The 19,863-nt window shown below is 34.2% G+C and overlaps 1 protein-coding gene across 2 annotated transcripts in view; it reads right to left on the bottom strand.

The window, feature by feature from the left end:
* Positions 1 to 2,089: 2,089 nt before the first annotated feature.
* Positions 2,090 to 19,863, bottom strand: part of Ephx4 (epoxide hydrolase 4) — a 44,052-nt gene continuing 26,278 nt past the window's right edge. For both annotated transcript variants that reach the window (XM_010644933.3, XM_019210786.2), the window contains exons 5-7: positions 18,324 to 18,427; positions 15,171 to 15,319; positions 2,090 to 2,715 (exon numbers count right to left, since the gene is read on the bottom strand). In XM_010644933.3, the coding sequence (XP_010643235.1) occupies positions 2,484 to 2,715; positions 15,171 to 15,319; positions 18,324 to 18,427 (485 nt within the window). In that variant the 3' untranslated portion in view covers positions 2,090 to 2,483. The remainder of the gene's footprint in view (positions 2,716 to 15,170; positions 15,320 to 18,323; positions 18,428 to 19,863) is intronic.

Genomic DNA, 19,863 nt, shown 5'->3' with positions numbered 1-19,863 from the left:
TGGTTGGGGTGTGTGTGTGTGTGTGTGTGTGTGTGTGTGTGTGTGTGTGCGTGCTACTGAGAACTGAACTCAAGGTCTTTGCATTGAGCTACATCCTCAGCCTCCATTTTTTATTTTGAAAAAGGTCCCACTAATTTGCCCAGGCTGTGCTGGAACTTGTTGTCCTCCTGCCTCAGCTTTCCAGAGTGCTAGTGCCAGGTTTACAGGTATGAAACCATGCCTGGCTTTGGTTCATATTCTTAAAATTTGTCCAAATGAATCAATCACCATTCCAAAATGACATAAGTAACACTAACAACAAACCTCAAAATCAACTTAATAGCAGGTTTTCATTAAAATAAGTCAGGATTACTTTAGTGTGTCAACACACACAACTAACACGTCACATTCTGTTTTGTTGTTGTTGTTGCTCTTCAAAAGTGATAAAGAGGGGAACAGTCAAAGTTGGTATGAATCAGACTTTCTTATATACCTGGTAGCATGTGCAATCTGATAATGTCATATGGAGAATTCTTATGTTTGCTAATCACTAATTTGAATTCCTTTTCCCTAGAATTAAAAAATCTTACTGTAGGTCTCTGAGATATGTTTTCATCTATTCCATCTATCAAAGAACACCAGATTACTGCTACCACAGGAAAAGTGGTATAGATACCAAAGCTGGTAATCAAAATGTGAAGTAAGTGCAAGATCATAGGTTTTATAGCCAAATGGACCTTAGGCTCAATCCAACTTATACTATGGGCATTGGCACAGTTACTCATTAAATCTCATTTCCACATCTCTAAAATGGTGATAGTCCCTACTTTGTAATGTTGTTATGAGACACCAGTGTAAAGTTGCCATGGTATAAGAATTCTTAGAGACATTCCACTTTCTTCTGTCACTTTGAGAATTATACTCAGAGAGGGAAACATTCTTTTCACCATCACAAGACTAATTTGGGAACACAGTGTAGTCTCTAAAGTGCTATGATTCGGCAATGTTACTAGTTAGTTGTCTCCTGCACCCAAGAAGAACCTAAGGGAATGAGAAACAGTCCTTTAAGCTAGTATTGTTATCTATTTTGCAGGTCTTCTCACTCTTACTTGTAATGTTCATTTCTACTCTTGAATCTTTGTTTAACTGCATTCCGTGTATACTTTTAAGGAAAAGTTCCACGTAACCTTTCTTTTACATTCCCCTCCTACACATGGTGTCTAGCAGTATATCAGATGTACAATATTATGGTAGTTTTCCTTTATCCACAGTTTCAGTTACCTGTAGTTAGCCACAGTTTGAAAATATTAAAGAAAAAATTCTTTCAGAAATAAATCTGTAATCCTAGCACTTAGGAGGACGAGGCAGGACAATTTTGAGCTCACAGCCAACCTAGGTCATAGAGTGAGTTCTGGCTTGGACTACATAACAAAAATTCTTCCTGAAAAAAAATTATAAGTTTTAAATTGTGCACCAGTCTGAGTAGTGTGATGAAATCTCACACTGTTCAGCTTCATCCCACTCAGAATGTGAATCATTCCACTGACCAGCATATCCAGGCAGAATAAACTACCTGCTACCCATCAGTCAGTCACTTAGCTATCGCTATTATCAGATTTTCCTGGTAATGAAGTACTTGTGTTCCAGTAACCTTTATTTTACTTAGTTATGGCCCCAATGTGTAAAGAGTGGTGATGCTGGCAATTCAGATATGCCAAAGCTCTAAAGTGCTTCTAAGTGAAATGGTGAAAGTTCTTGTCCTAAAGAATCAAGACATTTTGATCATTCTCCTAATTTATCAACTAAGCAGAATTCAGACTCTGCAATGTTTAACAAATATGTATGCATAAATATAATACACACACATGCACACACACATACATGAATTTTAACATATCTTAAATTGATGTGGCATGATATTAGTTGCAAAAAGCAGTTTAAATTTCCTAGTATGAATAGTACTTATGGCCCATTTTAAGAATGCATAGATATCTAGTTATATTTATATATATGTGTGTGTATATATAAAATTTATAATATATATTATATAACAAATATATAAAATATATTTACAAATATATAATTTGATAATTGAATTTTAATGGTTGAAAATAGTAAAAAGAACTTTTAAATAATAAAATTTATACCACTGCAGATTTGTCTTTCAGTATGGCACAGCTAATCTTTAACTTTCATCTGTAAAAGGCACCTTATGCCAACAAGGTAAAGAAAACAAGAAACCAAAACTAAGCCATTCCCCAACTTCCTTTTCATATGAATGTGTTCATTTTAAGGCAGATACATTTCTGTGCAAAATACTACAGAATAAAATCAACATTATATTCCATGCTCACACATTCACATTTTTTCAATACCATTTTCAGGATATTTATAATAAAGCATATTAAAACAGATTTTCCCCTAGTAAAACATAAAGAAATTGATGAATAAGTTTTAAAAATTAGAGATTTCATTAAAGACCCTTCATAGAAGATAAAGAAAACTCAGTCCTTTTTCCTTGTCTCTTCTTTCAGAAATGTCCATATCAATTTGTTCACTATGTCAGGTTGGTCTTGCTGAAGCCAATGGCTGGCTTCTGACAAAATAATTAATCTGAAATAGTTTTTAACGTATGTCTTTGTGACTTCAGCCATCTCAACCTCCATGAATGCGTCTTTCTCTCCCCATAGTAGTAATGTTGGAGTGGTTACCATGTGATGTTTGAGAGGCAGGCAGCTATAAAACAAAACGTGAGCTTTGAGATTCATTGTAAAAGTTAAAATAACATTTTCCACAATGTTCCATTACACTATGCATACTATACATTCAAAGGGGGCAATGAGACCTCCAAAGGGGTAAAATTTGGTTCAGGACAGGGACAATCTTACTTTTTATAAAGCATGAAGATACATATAATATATAAACAGGTAATAAAATCTCACGGGGTAGAGTATGATTAGGGAAAGAATGTTTTAAAAGTCTCCTTGAGGAAGTGATAATGAAAAATGGTTGAGAAATACTACATCCAGCAGTCATTTGAACAATAAAACAAAAGGTTACTTAAGAAAGGTTACAATAGCTGGGGATTTAGCTCAGTGGTGCCACCACCTGCCTTGCAAGCACAAGGTCCTGAGTTTGATCCTAGTATAAAACAAAAACAAAAACAAAGGGTACAATATAATTTTAAATTGGATGAGACTAGCAAAATTTATAGATTATAATTAAATATGAAATTCATCTCTAGGAGGAACTTATACAAAGGCCAGTATTTGAGTAATTCGACAAAGGCTCATACATGTGCTGGAAGGGTGGCATCCGCAATCCCACAGCGACAATGGCTTCTGCATTTAGGACCCTTCCAGACCTCACCCTGTGTATCTCTTCCTCTGGGTGCTTATATTTATTCTTTAATGTATCCTGTGTAACAAACCAGTAAATGTAAGCATAATGTTTCCTTGAGTTATGTGAACTGTTCCAACCTCAGGTTGGTTTTGTGGGAACCCCAATTTTTCTGATTGGTCAGAAGTTCCAAAGGCCCAGAATTGGGTTTAAACTGATTTAAAGTGGGGTCATTTGTGAGCAGTAAGCTCTCAACCTGTGTGATATCATGCTATCTCCAAGTAGAAAGTGTTAGAACTGATTAAGAGGACACCCAGCTGGTGTCCCCTGCAGAATTATTACCTTACTGGAGGGCAGAAGTTCCTACACTGTTTGGGGTCACAGAAACCATCTGTATTGATTCATGTGAGAGTAAAGCAGTTTCTTTGTTCTAGACAAACATTAATATTGTCCAAATTTCTGAACATAGTTTTCTAAAATTTTGTTAATTTCTAACTGCATTGTATTCAGAGAACATAATCTATATAATTTTTTTTTTTGGTATTTGGTTAAGAGTTGTTTTGTAGTCCAGTATATAATGTCTTTGTAAATATTCTTCATATGATTGTAAAATAATGTACATTTCTATTTACTGAGTAGAGATTTATAAGACCAAAGACATTAATAGGACTGCCCAGATCTCTTCTAACTTCATAAATTATTTTTATGCTTGATCAAATCCCATGAGAAGTGGGTTAAAAATCTTCCATAACATTTGTGAATTTGGCTATTTTTTTCACAAGTTTGTCAATTTTTACTTTCTTATCTGATGTTCCATCGTAAATTTATACTTGTTTATCTTTTCACAGTACTGCATAGATCCTACAGTCTGTTTTGGTTCCTTGATTCCAGATTTTGGAGAGTACTTAAATGAAGCTGTGATCCTGGGGAGACTCAGGGTGATGAAAAAGGGCCAATTTCATGCATGAATACAATGAAATATGTTTAATTTGTAGTCTTATTATATGTCATACACCCATGTTTTTAATTATGTACTTGGCTTGCTTATTCTGTATGCAGAACTGCCCTGAGGGCATCAGCTGAGCTTTCAGGTCTGATGTGACCTTCACCCAACTAGATTTAATCTACAATCTAGTTTGAAACTGTCTTTTGTCTTCATAATTTTGTGAGTTCTGCTGTTCACAGGCTCTGTGTGTCTCTGTCTCTGTCTCTCTGGGTCTCTGTCTCTGTCTTTCTGCTAATTAACAGGATGCCAGTGCTTCCTCTTGGGAGTGCAGATCTTTCTAATGAGCAATTGTTAGTAAAAGAATTTCAGAAAGATGAGATTTTTCTCTCTTGTAGTTATGTAACAACAGTTTTATATCTCAAAGTTAGCTCTAAAAAAGGGATAAAATGAAGATATTAAAAAAAACTATCATTCTTTTCTTCTGTCCAAAACTGAGACTTGCACCATTCTCTTTACAAATGTATATGTATATAGTTGTAATGTTTTTGTTGCTGGTCCAAAAAGGATGTTTGAATTTTCTTCACTCCTCATTTGTATCTCTTGACTCTCCTTGGATTCCACATTGACAGAGTTGTTTTATTTAAATCAATACCTGCTATATAGCTTTTTTCTGTCTTCTTTTGAAAATTTTGTATTCTTATGCTTTACTAGTAGCTGCATAAATACCATTAACCTGGAAGTTTAAAAAACCAAATCTGGAAAGATTAATGCATTGATGGTGATTGTGCTCACTAACATATGAAATTTATGTCATTTTGTTTTATATTTTCTCTTCTTTGCTTCTTTTTATATCCTTTTCTACCTTCCTTTGAATTTCTTATCCTCCTCTACTGTTTTAAAAATATTTAATGTATTTTATTTATATTATTTTCCCAGAAAAATTCTTAGTGTGCATACATATATATTCTTAGTGTAAATACATATATACACTTTAGCATTTTATACATACTGTGTGTGTATATATGTATATACATATTCTTAGCATTTATATATTATACACAATTTCTAATTCTATTCCCATGTCAAATACACCCTGTGTTTTAAGTTTGCATTTGTTTCTCTAAGGTATATTCTAGTTAATGTTTGCAGATATAATTTCTAATTAATAATTCTCTTTATCTTGTATAAGCTGCTATTTAATTCACTTATTGACTTTAAGATATCAATGGTCATTCTTTCATTTTTTAAAAGTTCTTCCAGGTTTTGAAAAAATGCCTTGCAAGTGCAAGGTCCTGAGTTTGATTCCTAGTACCGTGGTGGGAATAAAAAAGGAAGAAGAAAAAAAGAAATTACTAGAAAACAAAACAACAAAATATAATACTATCAGCATAAGTGACACTGATGCATGAAACATGCAATTTTCATATGTGAAGACTGCTTTGTGTATGACAGTTAAAGCAAAGATTACTTTTGTTGTAGAGTTCTATTGGTATTTTCATTGTAGTTCACATAGGTTTTTCTTTGTGATGTTATCTTTTAGGTATTTGAAGCAACTACACAACTGATGTGAAAATGTTGATGTCTATCACATATTTCATATTTTATTTTATTGTTATCTCATTTACTTTTTAGGTGTGATAATTGAAGTAAATATTTTCTGTAGTGTGCTTTTGGTATTTATTTTTATTGTAGTTCATATAGGAATTTATTTCTGATGTTATCTTTTAAGTTTTGTAAGCAAGTAAACAGTTGATGTAAAAATGTTGATGTTTATTCTAAACATACAATATATATTAATAATTTAATACTTTATCTTATTGATATTTTATATTCCTATTCACTATGTATTGTATAATATAGTAAGAACTTCCTAACAAAATGGCAAGACCAGAGAGATGTCAAAAATGTTCTAATAAAAACCAAAAAAGCAAAACACATGTGCATTCAGTGTAAGTGATACATGTGTATAGAATACACTGTTGTCATGTGTGAAGACTTTCTTAGGTGTGATAATTAAAGTAAAGATTTTTTTGTATACTGCTATCGATATTTTCATTGTATCTCATATAGGAATTTATTTCTGTTGTTCTTTTTAAGATCTCTTTTTTCCTCATTGAGTTTATTGATACATTTTAGGTATACAGAACAGTTACATTCATCATTGGGATCTTGTACCTTTACATGACGGGTCTTGGTTCTCATTTTTTCCCCTTATCTCTGCCCTCCCTTCATCCCCTCCTCCCCTCCCCATTTACAAGCACTTCATTTCCATCTTTTGATTTTCTCACATTTTTTTCTTTTCCCTTATTACCTTTTCCCTACCCTTCCCACTTTCCCTAGACCTTTAGCCCTTCCTTCCCATTTCACAATGTCAGTTATCTCATTAGGATCTTATGTACTATTATAGTTTGTTCACACCAGAGAAACTATTCGGTATTTACACATGTAAAAGACTCAACTAAAAAAGAGAACTACAGGCCAATCTCCTTAATGAATATATAAGGAAAAATCCTTAATAAGATACTAGCAAACAGAATACAGAGGATCATCAAGAAGAGCATACATTCTGACCAAGTCGGATTTATTCCAGGGATGCAAGGATGGTTCAGCATATGTGAATCAATAACTGTAATACATTATATTAAAAAGGTCAAGGACAAAAATCATATGATCCTTTCGATAGGTGCAGAAAAAGCATTTGACAAAATTCAACACCCATTCATGATAAAAAAAAAATCCTGCAAAAAATTGGAATACATGGTCTATATCTCAACTTAATAAAGCCTATCTATGAAAAACCAATAGCCAGCAACATATTAAATGGCCAAAAACTGAAAACCTTCACATTAAAATCAGGAACAAGACAAGGATGCCCACTATCACCACTCCTTTTTGATACAGCTCTGGAAACATTAGTCATAGCAATTAGACAAGAGAAAGAAATTAAAGCAATAAAGATAGGAAAGGAAGAAGTTAAACTGTCATTATTTGCTGATGATATGATACTCTACATTGAAGACCCAAAAAACTCTTTTTAAGATTTTGTACACCAAAAAAGGTCAACATTGGAAAAATTTTTAAACACTCAATAAATATTAAAAATGCAATATTTTATTTTTGTAATTTTTTCCTGTTAAGCACTCATTGTTTAATGTAATAAAACTCATTAAACTAAAATTAATAATCCATAGACATATTCTAAAGAATAAACATGGGTTTGCCACTCCTATGTTTCTATGACTATGACAAAAAATGCGCTGTTTCAGGGGCTAAATCTACCCACTTACTTCATCTATACTGTTTTCAGACTGACAAACTCACTCTATAGTTGACTCTAACCTGGGCAGCTGTAGTTCTTGCATATACATTGAATCTCTTTCAATACACTGTCCACATTATGCCCTGAGTAAATTTACCCAAATATGAACTGGATCCTTTCACTCCTTTGCCTGAAACTCATTCACTGGCTTCATAATCATGCTCTTATATTCTTAATATGGCCTGCTTGGCTCTGCATGTTCAGCTGCTAACTACCTTTGGGACCTATCTTCACCCCATGCTCTTCTCACCCTCCCTTGGGGTGTTCCAGCTACTGTGGTCCTAATTCTGTTATTGGAAGCCACAACACCCATCTTCCCACACCACTTTGGTCCACACTCCTATTCCTGGATGGCCAGTTTCTCTACCCTGAACTTTGTTCAACAAATATCTAAATCCTTTACTTCTTCAGTTCTTCAGTTTTTATCTCTTCCTTTCAACATTATTAGTGTATATCCATGCATTCATTATTGTGGTTATTTAGTGCATGGTACTCCCACAATGCTACAAGTTTTCACGAGACCAGGAATCTTTTTTTTTTTTTTTTGAGACAGGGTCTGGCTTTGAACTCACTATGCACCACCATATTTGGCTCAATAAAATATTTTTGAATGAATTAATAATCATTAAAATATAAATCTATTCAGCTGCATGATACCAGTCCCAGTGAGGAAGGTGAGATTTGGAAGGCTGCTCCTCTGGCCTACTTGGGCCCATTTGGTGGAACCAGGTAGCTGTGCCCTCCCCTGCCTGCTCCGCCACCAGCTCCAGCAAAGAAGGTAGCTGCAGGGGTGCCTCTGAACCCCCCCACCCCAGACCTGCTGATTGGGCCAGTCCTTGGATCCACTCTGCAGAGGCATAGGTGGTCATATAGGGTATTTTTCTGAGCTCCCAACTTTGAACATCTTTAAAGAAAGGGCGGAGGAAACCTGTAATAGAACTGTATGAAGTTCAACCCTGCAGTTCAGGGAACTCAGTTTGGGCCTTGTGGCCTGAGGTCAGTCTGAGTCGTGGGGATCTGCCATTGGCTAGCTGAGATCAGGGGACTTGGTTCTGCACATGGCTGTGCATGTTGTATATTATGACAGCAGAGATACAGTCTGAAAGAGGCCCTTCAGATTCATTTTTTTCTTTCTTTTCCTCATTCCACTCTGCAAATTCTCTCTTTTTTCTGCCCTCTTTCTCCAACTCAGTCTCTTGCTCCACCATATTATCCCTCATCTCCCTTTCAGCTCCAGCTCCTGCCCTAACTCAGACTTCTTCTTTTATCATTTTTTCTTTACGTTCTTTTCTTCTGTCATTTACCTCACTCATGGGTCAATAGTTTCAAGGGAAAGTGAGCCCCTATTACTGTTAAGGGGATATATTCTTGTCCTTATTCTTGCACTCTGTCTATCCTTTTTCAATTTAATAGTTTCCTAAAGATTGTATGGTCATTCTATGTCCTCTGGCTTCACTTGAAATCTTTTCCAATTCTTTCACTTATCTATTTCTCTCATCTAACTCTGTCTAAGCCCCCATCCTAAATGGTAAAGATACTATATTGAAGAGCTTATTCACTGCAAACATATTTTGGGCTGCTTCTTGATTTTAATTTAATTCACATGGTTTAAAGGTGATAGATTAATGACTAACATAAGTGGTCAATTTACAAGGTGTGCTTAATCCTATTGTGCTGCTGACTGGATGAATTGGGATAAAGGATTGGGATTGATTTAATGAGTTGTTTTCTCTGAAATTATGAACATGAGAATGTCTATGAGTCATTAGAGACTCAAAGGCTAAAGAGCAACTATATCAGGAAGATTTAAGTAATAACCCAGAAATTAAACCAAGGACAACCCAACAACAAAAATAAAAATGAGAAAACATTTAAGCAAGATACAAACGCAGACTTTCAGTTCACCAGTGGTAAACAGTAGGGCAAATGAGGACGAAAAGTCTGATAGTGAACCAGCAGGACACCCTGAACTCAAAGCACAGGAAGTACCAAAACAGATCAATCATGCTCTAGAAAAATTCAAAACAGAAATAATTTCCCAGATGACCATAGAGATGGTGAGCAAAATGGAAGTTGTGACTTGAGACTCTAGATCAGAAACTGAGAAAACAATAGATGAGCTCAGGACCATGATAGAAGCCATGAAGGCCCAGCATAAGAAAGACATAGAAACAATGAATGCCCAACAGAGGAAAGAAATGGAATCCATAAAACAGATTCAAACAGATATCCAGGAGATTAAAAACTCTATCAAAAGTGTAAGCAACAGAATAAAAGATTGCAAAGATATAATTTCAGATATAGAAGATAGGATTGCAGTCAGTGACTGTGAAAAGAGAGGTCTCTTAAAAACAGTAGGGGATCATGAGAAATTGATCAAACAACTCCTAGATGATGCAAAGAAGAATAACATAAGACTGATAGGAATTCATGAAGTAGCAGGAGAAAATACAAATGACTTTAAAAAGCTGTTCACATAATTAATGACAGAAAACTTCGCCAAACAGAAAGGAAAAATTTGACATACAGATAAGTGAGGCATACAGGACTCCAACTAGCTATGATAAAAAAAAATCTACACCTAGACATATAATAATCAAGATCCCAGAAATCCAACAGAAGAACAAAATATTACAACCAGTAAGAGAAAAGAAACAAATCACATGCAAAGGAAAGCCCATCAAAATCACAGCAGGCTTTTCAACACAGACCCTCGGGTCAAGGAGAGCCTAGACTGAGGTATTTCAAGTCCTAAAAGAAAACAACCTCCAAGCTAGACTGATGAATCCTGCAAGACTCTCTTTCAAAATGGACGGTGAAATAAGATACTTCCATGACAAAGAACACCTGAGAAACTTCATGAAAAACAAACCAGCGCTACAAGGAATTCTAAACAATATCCTAGAAAAAGACAATAAAGGTACCAACACGACGAGGCCCAACAGAGCAAATCAAATAGGCAAGGCAAGAAACTAAAAGGAGAAGGTGAAAAATTAAAGAGTCAAAAAAAGGACAATAACATGACAATAGTAAGTCAGTACATATCAGTTATAACCATCAATGTCAATAGCCTCAATTCACCAATCAAAAGAAATAGACTGGCAGAATGGATTAAGAAGCAAAATTCAACAATATGTTGTATATAAGAAACACACCTAGTGCAAAAAGAAGCCCACAGACTGAAAGTGAAAGGATGGAAAAAGAGTTCTACATGTGACTGGAGCCCAGAAAAAAGCAGGGGTGGCAATCTTATTCACAGACAAAATAAATTTCAAACCAAAACTGATTAAGAGAGACAAAGAAGGCCACTAAATACTTCTAAAGGGAACAATTCAAGAGGAAGAGTTGACAATCATAAACATATATGCACCAAATATTAAAGCCCCCAACTATATAAAACAAATATTAAGTAACACGAAAAACCAAATAATCACTAATACAATTGCAGTGGGGGATCTAAATACCCCACTATCACAAATAGATAGATCATCTAAGCAGAAAATAAACAATGAAATACTAGAACTCAACCAAGCTTTTGAACGCATGGACTTAATAGACGTCTATAGAGTGTTCCATGCAACAAAATCAGAATATACATTCTTTTCAGCTTCACATGGGTCATTTTCCAAGACAGAAGACATACTAGCTCACAGAACAGGTTTGAATAAATGCAAAAGAATCGAAATTATTCCCTGTATATTATCAGATCATAGTGCAATCAAGCAGGAGATCAATAGCATAAGAAACTATAGGAACTTCACAAACACATGGAAATTGAACAACACTCTCCTGAACAATCAATGGATCACAAAGGATATTAAAGAAGAAATCAGACAGTTTTTACAAATAAATGAAAATGCCAATACAACATACAGGAATCTATGGGACACAATGAAAGCAGTTCTACGTGGAAAATTTATAGCACTGAATGCCCACACTAGGAATACAGAGACAGCTCAAATAAACAACCTAATGATGAATCTTAGACTACTAGAAAAACAAGAGCAAGAATAAACCAAAGCTTGAACAAGACAGGAAATTATAAAGATTAGAGCAGAAATCAATGGAATGGAAACTAAGAAAACGATACAAAAAATAAATGAATCAAAGAGTTAGTTTTTTGAAAGAATAAATAAAATCGATAAACCCTTAGCTAATCTTATCAAAAAAAGGAAAGAAAAGGCTCAGATCCATGCAATCAGGAATGAAAAAGGCAAAGTTACAACAGATCCACTAGAAATCCAGAGGATCATTAATACCTACTTTGAGAACCTGTACTCTAATAAATTGTAAAACACAGAAGAAATGGAAAGATTTTTAGATACTTATGAATTACCAAAGTTGAACAAAGAAGATAAAAACATTTTAAACACCCCAATTAAAATCAATGAAATTGAAAATGTAATTAAAAATTTACCAACAATGAAAAGCCCAGGGCCTGATGGATTCAATGCTGAATTTTACAAGACATTTAGAGAAGAACTACTGCCTTTACCCTTCAGACTTTTCAATGAGATTGAAAGGGAAACTATACTTCCAAATTCATTCCTGGAAGCAAATATCACTTTGATTCCCAAACCAGGGAAAGACTCAACTAAAACAGGACAATCTCCTTAATGAATACAGATACAAAAATCCTTAATAAAATACTACCAAACAGAATACAGAGGATCATCAAGAAGATCACACATCCTGACCAAGTCGGATTTATTCCAGGGATGCAAGGATGGTTCAACATATGTAAATTAATAAATGTAATACACTATATTAACAAATTCAAGGACAAAATCATATGATCCTCTTGATAGATGCAGAAAAAGCATTTGACAAAAATTCAACACCCATTCATGATTAAAAACCCTGCAAAAAATTGGAATAGATGGTCTATAGCTCAACTTAATAAAGGCTATCTATGAAAAACCAGTAGCCAACATCATATTAAATGGCCAAAAACTGAAAACTTTCACGTTGAAATCAGGAACAAGACAAGGATGCCCACTATCACCGCTCCTCTTCTATATGCTTCTGGAAACATTACCACAGCAATTAGACCAGAGAAAGAAATTAAAGCAATAAAGATAGGAAAGGAAGAAGTTAAACTGTCATTATTTGCTAACAATATGATACTCTACATTGAAGAGCCAAAAACTCCACCAAAAGACTTCTAGACTTAATTGACAGATTCAGTAGAGTAGCTGGATACAAGGTGAACACCAAAAAATCCATAGCCTTCTTGTACACAAATAACAGACTCACTGAGAGAGAAATTAGGGAAACAATTCCTTTCACAATAGCATCCAAAAAAAAAAAAAGTATCTAAGAATCAACCTAACAAAAGAAGCAAAAGACCACTACACTGAAAACTACAGCACTCTGAAAAGGAAATCAAAGAACATATAAGAAAAGGAAAAGATATCCCCTGCTCCTGAGTAGGAAGAATCAACATAGTGAAAATGGCCATACTACCAAAACTGCTATAGAGATTCAAGGCAATGCCAAGTGAAATTTCAACACTATTTTTCACAGAACTACAAAGAAGAATCCAAAAATTCATTTGGAACTATAAGAGACCTAGAATAGCAAAAGCCATCTTAGGCAACAGACACATGGCAGTGGGTATAACAATTCCCAATTTGAAACTATACTACAAAGCTACTGTGAAAAAACAGCATGGTACTGGCAAAGAAACAGATCTGAGGATCAGTAGAACAGATTGGAAGACACAAAAACAACTCCAGATGTACTCAGCTACCTCATCTTTGACAAAGGAGCTGACCATCCCCACTGGAGGAAAGACAGCCTCTTTAATAAATGGTGTTGGAAAAACTGGATTCCAACCTGCCAAAGATTAAAAGTGGACGCTTATCTTTCACCATGTACTAAATTAAAATCCAAGTGGATTAAAGATCTAAATATTAAAACGAAACACTACAGTTGCTGGAAGATAGGTTAGGCAGAACTCTGGAAGACATTGGCATAGGAAAAGACTTTATGATCAAATGCTCAGTAGCATGGGAACTAGCTGAAAGAATCAATAACTGGGATCTCATCTTATTAAAAAGCTTCTGCACTGCAAAAGAAACCATCAACAGAACTAAGAGACACCCTACAATTGGGAAAAAATTTTTACCAGCTGCTCCTCAGACAAAGGACTATTATCTAGAATATATAAAGAACTCAAAACAACCAGCCCCCCCAAATATAAAGACCCAATTCAAAAATGGGCATCAAAATGAACAGACATTTCTCAGACAAAGCAGCAAGTAAATATATGAAAAAAATGTTCCACATCACTGATATTCGAGAGATGCAGATGAAAACAACACTGAGATTCCACCTCAACCCACAAAGAATGGCTGCTATCAAGAAATTAACTAGTAACAAATGTTGGCGGGGTTGTGGGGATAAAGGAACCCTTTTCCATTGTTGGTGGGAGTGCAGACTGGTGCAATCACTATGGAAATCAATATGGAGATACCTCAAAGATCTGGGACTAGAGGTTCCATTTGACCCCGCCATAGCTCTACTGGGTATCTTTCCAAGAGAATTAAGAGAATCATATCACAGTGACATATGCGCACCTATGTTTATAGCAGCACAGTTTGTAATAGCTAAAACTTGGAAACAGCCCATTTGCCCATCACTTGGAGACTGGATAAAGATGTGATTTTTCTATAAAAATGGAATACTACTCAGCCATAAAGAATGAGAAATTAGAGTCATTCATGGCAAAATGGATGCATATTGAGGATATACTCCTAAGAGAAATAAATAAGTCACACATGTGTAAATACTGAATAGTTTTTCTGGTGTGAATCAATTGTAATAGTACATAAGATCCTAATGAGATAACTGACATTGTGAAATGGGAAGAAAAGGGCTGGAATACTACTCAGCCATAAAGAATGAGAAATTAGAGTCATTCATGGCAAAATGGATGCATATTGAGGATATACTCCTAAGAGAAATAAATAAGTCACACATGTGTAAATACTGAATAGTTTTTCTGGTGTGAATCAATTGTAATAGTACATAAGATCCTAATGAGATAACTGACATTGTGAAATGGGAAGAAAAGGGCTAAAGTTATAAGGAAAGTGGGAAGGGCAGGGGAAAGGTAACAAGGGAAAAGAAAAAATGTGAGAAAATGAAAAGATGGAAATAAAGTGTTTGTAAATGGGGAAGGGAGGAGGGGGTGAAGGGAGGGCAGGGGTAAGCGGAAAAAATGAGAACCAAGACCTGTCACATAAAGGTACAATTTCCCAATAATGAATTTAACTGTACTGTATACCTAAAATGTATCAATAAACTAAAAAAAAAATCTATTCAAACTAATTCAAAAGGAGAGATTAAGTGGATTAAATTATGGATAAAACAAGTGACAGTTATGTGGAGGATCTAGTGTATTATATAGTCTTTTGTTAACTTTTCCATATGTTTGAAATTTTCCATAAAAAGATAATGCAGCTACTAAACATTTAGAATATTTTATTTGACTGCTTGGATACGTGGTAAATTTAATCTTAAAATATTGCTTCTTTAGAATCAAACAAATATTTTACTTAATCAAAAATAAATCGTACTGACCTGAAAATATTTCGATAATGGTTAATTGGACCACTTAATGCTCCAGGCTGAGAAAAGACATAAACATAAGCTTCAAGATCTTCCGTTGTTAATTGACATCCTTTTTTTCCAATGCCAGTGTTGTGACTGGTAAAGAGATGTTTCAAGGCCTAATTTAAGTAAAAAGAGAATAATTAAACTTTTAATTTATCTGATTATAGCTAAATATTTAGCTTTAAAAGGGGATGGTGATCAGTGTGCAGGCACAACTCCTAACTTTTGTTCCAGCTAGGTTTAAGATTTTATTGTTTCAAAACACATTTTATGAAGTTTTGCTTTCCTGACTTTTTTATATTCTTCCCTTTTAGTTCCTTTTGTATTCTTCACTCTTATGAAAAGCTTCCTGTATTCTTGCGGACTTTTCATATTCTATAAGGTCCAGCTCAAGTGGTACTCCCACCAAAAAAGCCTTTCTTAATATTTAACAGCTGTTGCTTACTGACAATTGATCTCCTCCCCACCAAGTCTCCACCCACATTTTGAAAAACTCTTCTCACTATACCAGCATTTCTCAAAGTACAAATCTAAATCATCTGCCTAAGAATAACTGGGATGGTTTTTTAATTGTGAACCCCTCAACCCAAAAAAACATGCTTGCAAAAATGTAAAATGATGTATGTATGAAGTAACTGCAAATGTATTTGTAGTAGAAAATGATGGAAACCAATCACATATCCATTAGTAACGGACTGGTTGAATAAACTGGTATAGTTACACAGTGTTATACTGTGTTTTTAGTACTCCAAGAAAAGATGGTCACAAACTCTATATTTTTTATGGAGTAATCTCCAGGATATATCAAGTGAAAAAACAAAAAATAAAACAAACAAAAACAGGATGACAGAAGTGTTTCACAACATGTTATTTTTTGTATAAATAGGGGGATAAATAGAACTATATATAAGCTTATAGTTTAAAAGAGAAACCAAATAAAGATATTCCAAAATTAAATAAAATTGTTTTTTATAGGAGATGTAGGGAACAGGACGGAGGGTTCAAAGAAGCAAGGAAGACATGTCTGAATGTACTTTTAGAATTTAGAAATGGAACTACATGACTGTTTTATATAAAAATCACAGAAGTTAAGTAAAAACCCTAAAGTCTTAAATTTGTGATACAAGTATTTATTTTTTCATTGTTAAATACAAGTATTTATTCCTTCTTTCTAAAAATATGTACATCTAAATCCTATTTACATCCAGGATTTAAAAGCAATAAAATCAGTTACAATGATCACCTTTTCATCAAGATTGTAATCTCTAAATACCATTTCTTACTAAAAGGATTCAAAGTTTCTTGAATAAATGTCTGACTCTAGATCTGTAATAGGAAATAAAATGTAAGACTAGAACAGTGATGGCAAACCTTCTGGAGCTTTCAATGATAACAAAGTGTTGGCTGTGGGAGACGTGCCATAGAACATTAAGAAGTAACGTTCCTGAACATTCCCAAACATTATTGACCTAGAAAATTAAGAAGTAATGTTCCTCAACATTCCTGATCTAGAACATTAGGAAGTAATGTTCCTGAACACTGAGTACTAATTACCTTTGATTTAAGAGATTATGTCAAAGGACATGGGAGCCAATGTTCAGGGTTCCCACTTGCCTAATATGGGACAATTTGGGTATCAAAAAGAATAATGACTATAATTGATTTGTGTGACAAGTATGTATGTACTCATTACAGTGACAGTTGTTTAATAACAGGAAAAAAATGAAGCTTTTGTCCTGCCATTCTTGTGTAAAGTGTATTTAAGAATAATCAATAGATGATGTGGAGAAATTCTTTGCAAAAGAATTCCAATTAATAAAAGAAGACAGGGTGACAGAAGTAAAAAAATCATTGTTTTGCACAATTTAATGAAACAATAAACCTAGGCTATCATCATCATTGTGCTAACACTTAGTTGGTGAAAGGATGTCAGGAAATGTTTGATCAGCTGACAATTCATGGGCCCACTGATCGGCGTTGGAATTATAAAACCAGGAACATACTTCCTCAAGGTGATGCATTAGGAAATATACTGCAATGCCTATTAAATGTTCCTGTCAAATTAAAATTCAGTCTAATCAAGCCTCTATATCACTAGTACCTATGAAGCAGAAAAAATGTGGGGTGAGGAGAAACTTAAATCACCACATTGGAAAAATTAATCAAATCCAAAATGTGGATCTTTCTTCAGGACAAATGACCCAATTTCTCAATAAGTAAATAGTATTTTTTTTAAAAAGAAAAAAAAAACCCAGAAAAGAATGTATAATAAAATTTAAAAGCCATAATAGACAGGTGTAGTGGCACATGACAGTAGTCCTAACTCCTGAAGTGGCTGAAGCAGGAGGATCACTTGAGCCCACAAGTTCAAGACCAGTCTGGGGAACATAATGAGACTTTCTTAATTAAAAAAAAAGCCATAATAACCAAATATAATGTATGGACCTTGTTGGTCCCTGACTAAAACAAATGAAGGATATCAAGAGAGTTGAAATTGTTAACAAAATCTGAATAGGTATTAAATGATTAAAAAGTTGTCATTCTCTCTGTTAGGTTTGATAGTGGTACTGGAGTATATTAAAAAAATTAAAAAGTCCTCATTAGCTGGGAGGTAGTTCAGTGGTAGAACATGTACTTAACATATGTTAAGACCTTAGGTTCAATCTTCACCTTAAAAAAATCCTTATCTGTAGAGATATATACAAAATTATTTCCAGTAAAATTATATTGATCTTTAAACTTTTTTCAAAATCGAACAGCATTTTGGGTATATAAGAAGCTTTCAGTAAGCGTCTAAGATACCCACATATCAATATACATGGTGCACCAACACTGCATGTTTGCTTTGTCTAAAGGTTTTGTTCATTCCCAAGGGCTTTCTCTTCTGCTGCTGTCAAACTTTCTTGCCTGGTATTCATACTTCCTCATCTCTCCATGAGATGTTGTCTAAAAAGAGGTACGCCTATAGAAGTATGGGCTGTCACAGAAAAACTGGACAGCTGGGCATTCAAATATATGAACAGAGACTATAAATACAACTAAGATTATAGGTAAGTTCTTAAACCATTCATTAAGTTTTAACATTTTAATTACATTTTTCATTCAAAATGTTTGCCTTACCTTGAAATCATTTATTGAGAACATAAATTCTGGGAACTGTGGTATTTGGAAGAAGTAGTAATAGCTGGATTTGAATAGCTGGGCAGGGTGTTGTAAAATATATTCTGAAATTAAAATGCTATGTTAGACTTTATTCCAGAGGTATGTTACTTGCTATTGAAAGAACTTCTTAGGACCATTTTAGCTTTAAGACAATCTCATAAAAGAATCTACATGAATCTATATATTGATCTAAAGAATAATTTCTATATTCTTTAATTTTATTATAGGTATTTTTAGTATTTATAAAATTTATAGTACTTTAAGTAAAAAGAAAGTTCTCCTTTATGAAGTACTGACTCAGAAGGGAGTAGAAAGCCCAAACTCTGCTTTTACTCCAAAGTCATCATCAGCAACTTGACACTTTTCTTAAGAATTCATAGTAATGTAATTCTCCTTTTTAAAAAATATTTTTCCTTACAGATTGATTAAGAATGAATATCTTATTCATTTGTCCTCAAAAAAGAATTGGAGAGCTTCCTATAAATTCATTCGTATATTTAGAAAATTCATTCTTTCAATGAATATTTAAGTGTGTACTGGGTCCCAGGAAATTTAGTGATAAATGAGATAGAAAAGGTCCCTGGTGAGCACAGTAAGTGACAAATAGTTAAAAATCACTTTAGAGAGCAATAGTATCATAAAAAATACCCATGCCAATCTTTTTTTTTTTTTTTTTTTTTTTTTTTTTTTTGCAGTACTGGGAATTGAAGCCAGGACCTTGCACTTCCGAGGCAGCTGGCAGCCCCACTGAGCTAAATCCCTGGCCCAAAACAAGCTAATCTTATTGAGAACAATGGTAGCATAAAGTGGAGGGACTCTGAAAAGGCATGATCAGAGAAAGTCTCTTGGGGAATGTCATCTTGGGCTGAGCACTGAACAGTTAAGAGGGAGCCAGCCATGCAAAGATGTAGGAAGAGCATCCAGGAACAGCAAGTAGGTGTTGGGCTTGGTATTAGCACAAAGGAGAAAAGAAGGCCACAGCCACCACAAAGGGTGACTGAAGAGCAGTAAAGGAGGAAGAAGTGATATGAGATGAATCAGAAGGAAAAACTGAAGGCTGATTTGGTAGGATTAGGATGGCAGGGATTTTATTTCAGGTGGTTTGGGGAGACACCTAAGTCTTAAAAGGGGAGTAGTGATGGATATTATAGGTCATCTTTTCTTATTTCTAATTTCATGACTATATTAAAAATGGTCATAGAGTTTTTAGAAATACAATTTTAAGGTAAGTTTTCACAATTATACTAGACTTTTTGTAAAGTCATCATTGAATAAGATTTATTCACTCCAAGTAAAATTTTACTTGGAATTCTCATATTGAACTGATGGGCTCACAACTGTTAATAACATAATTTCAGAAACAGTCCAAATATCTCGTTGTTGAAATCAATGAGTATAATTATTCCATATAGTACCACAACCAAAATAATAGTTACTCTAAAGTCCTGATCAATTGAACAGTATGGAGCATGACTTTTTTTTTTTTTTTTTTTTTTGC

Source organism: Fukomys damarensis, unplaced genomic scaffold (genome assembly GCF_012274545.1).
Source record: "Fukomys damarensis isolate Sample0158 unplaced genomic scaffold, DMR_v1.0_HiC HiC_scaffold_33, whole genome shotgun sequence".
Lineage (NCBI taxonomy): Eukaryota > Metazoa > Chordata > Mammalia > Rodentia > Bathyergidae > Fukomys > Fukomys damarensis.
This window is presented reverse-complemented; position numbering and strand designations above follow the sequence as displayed.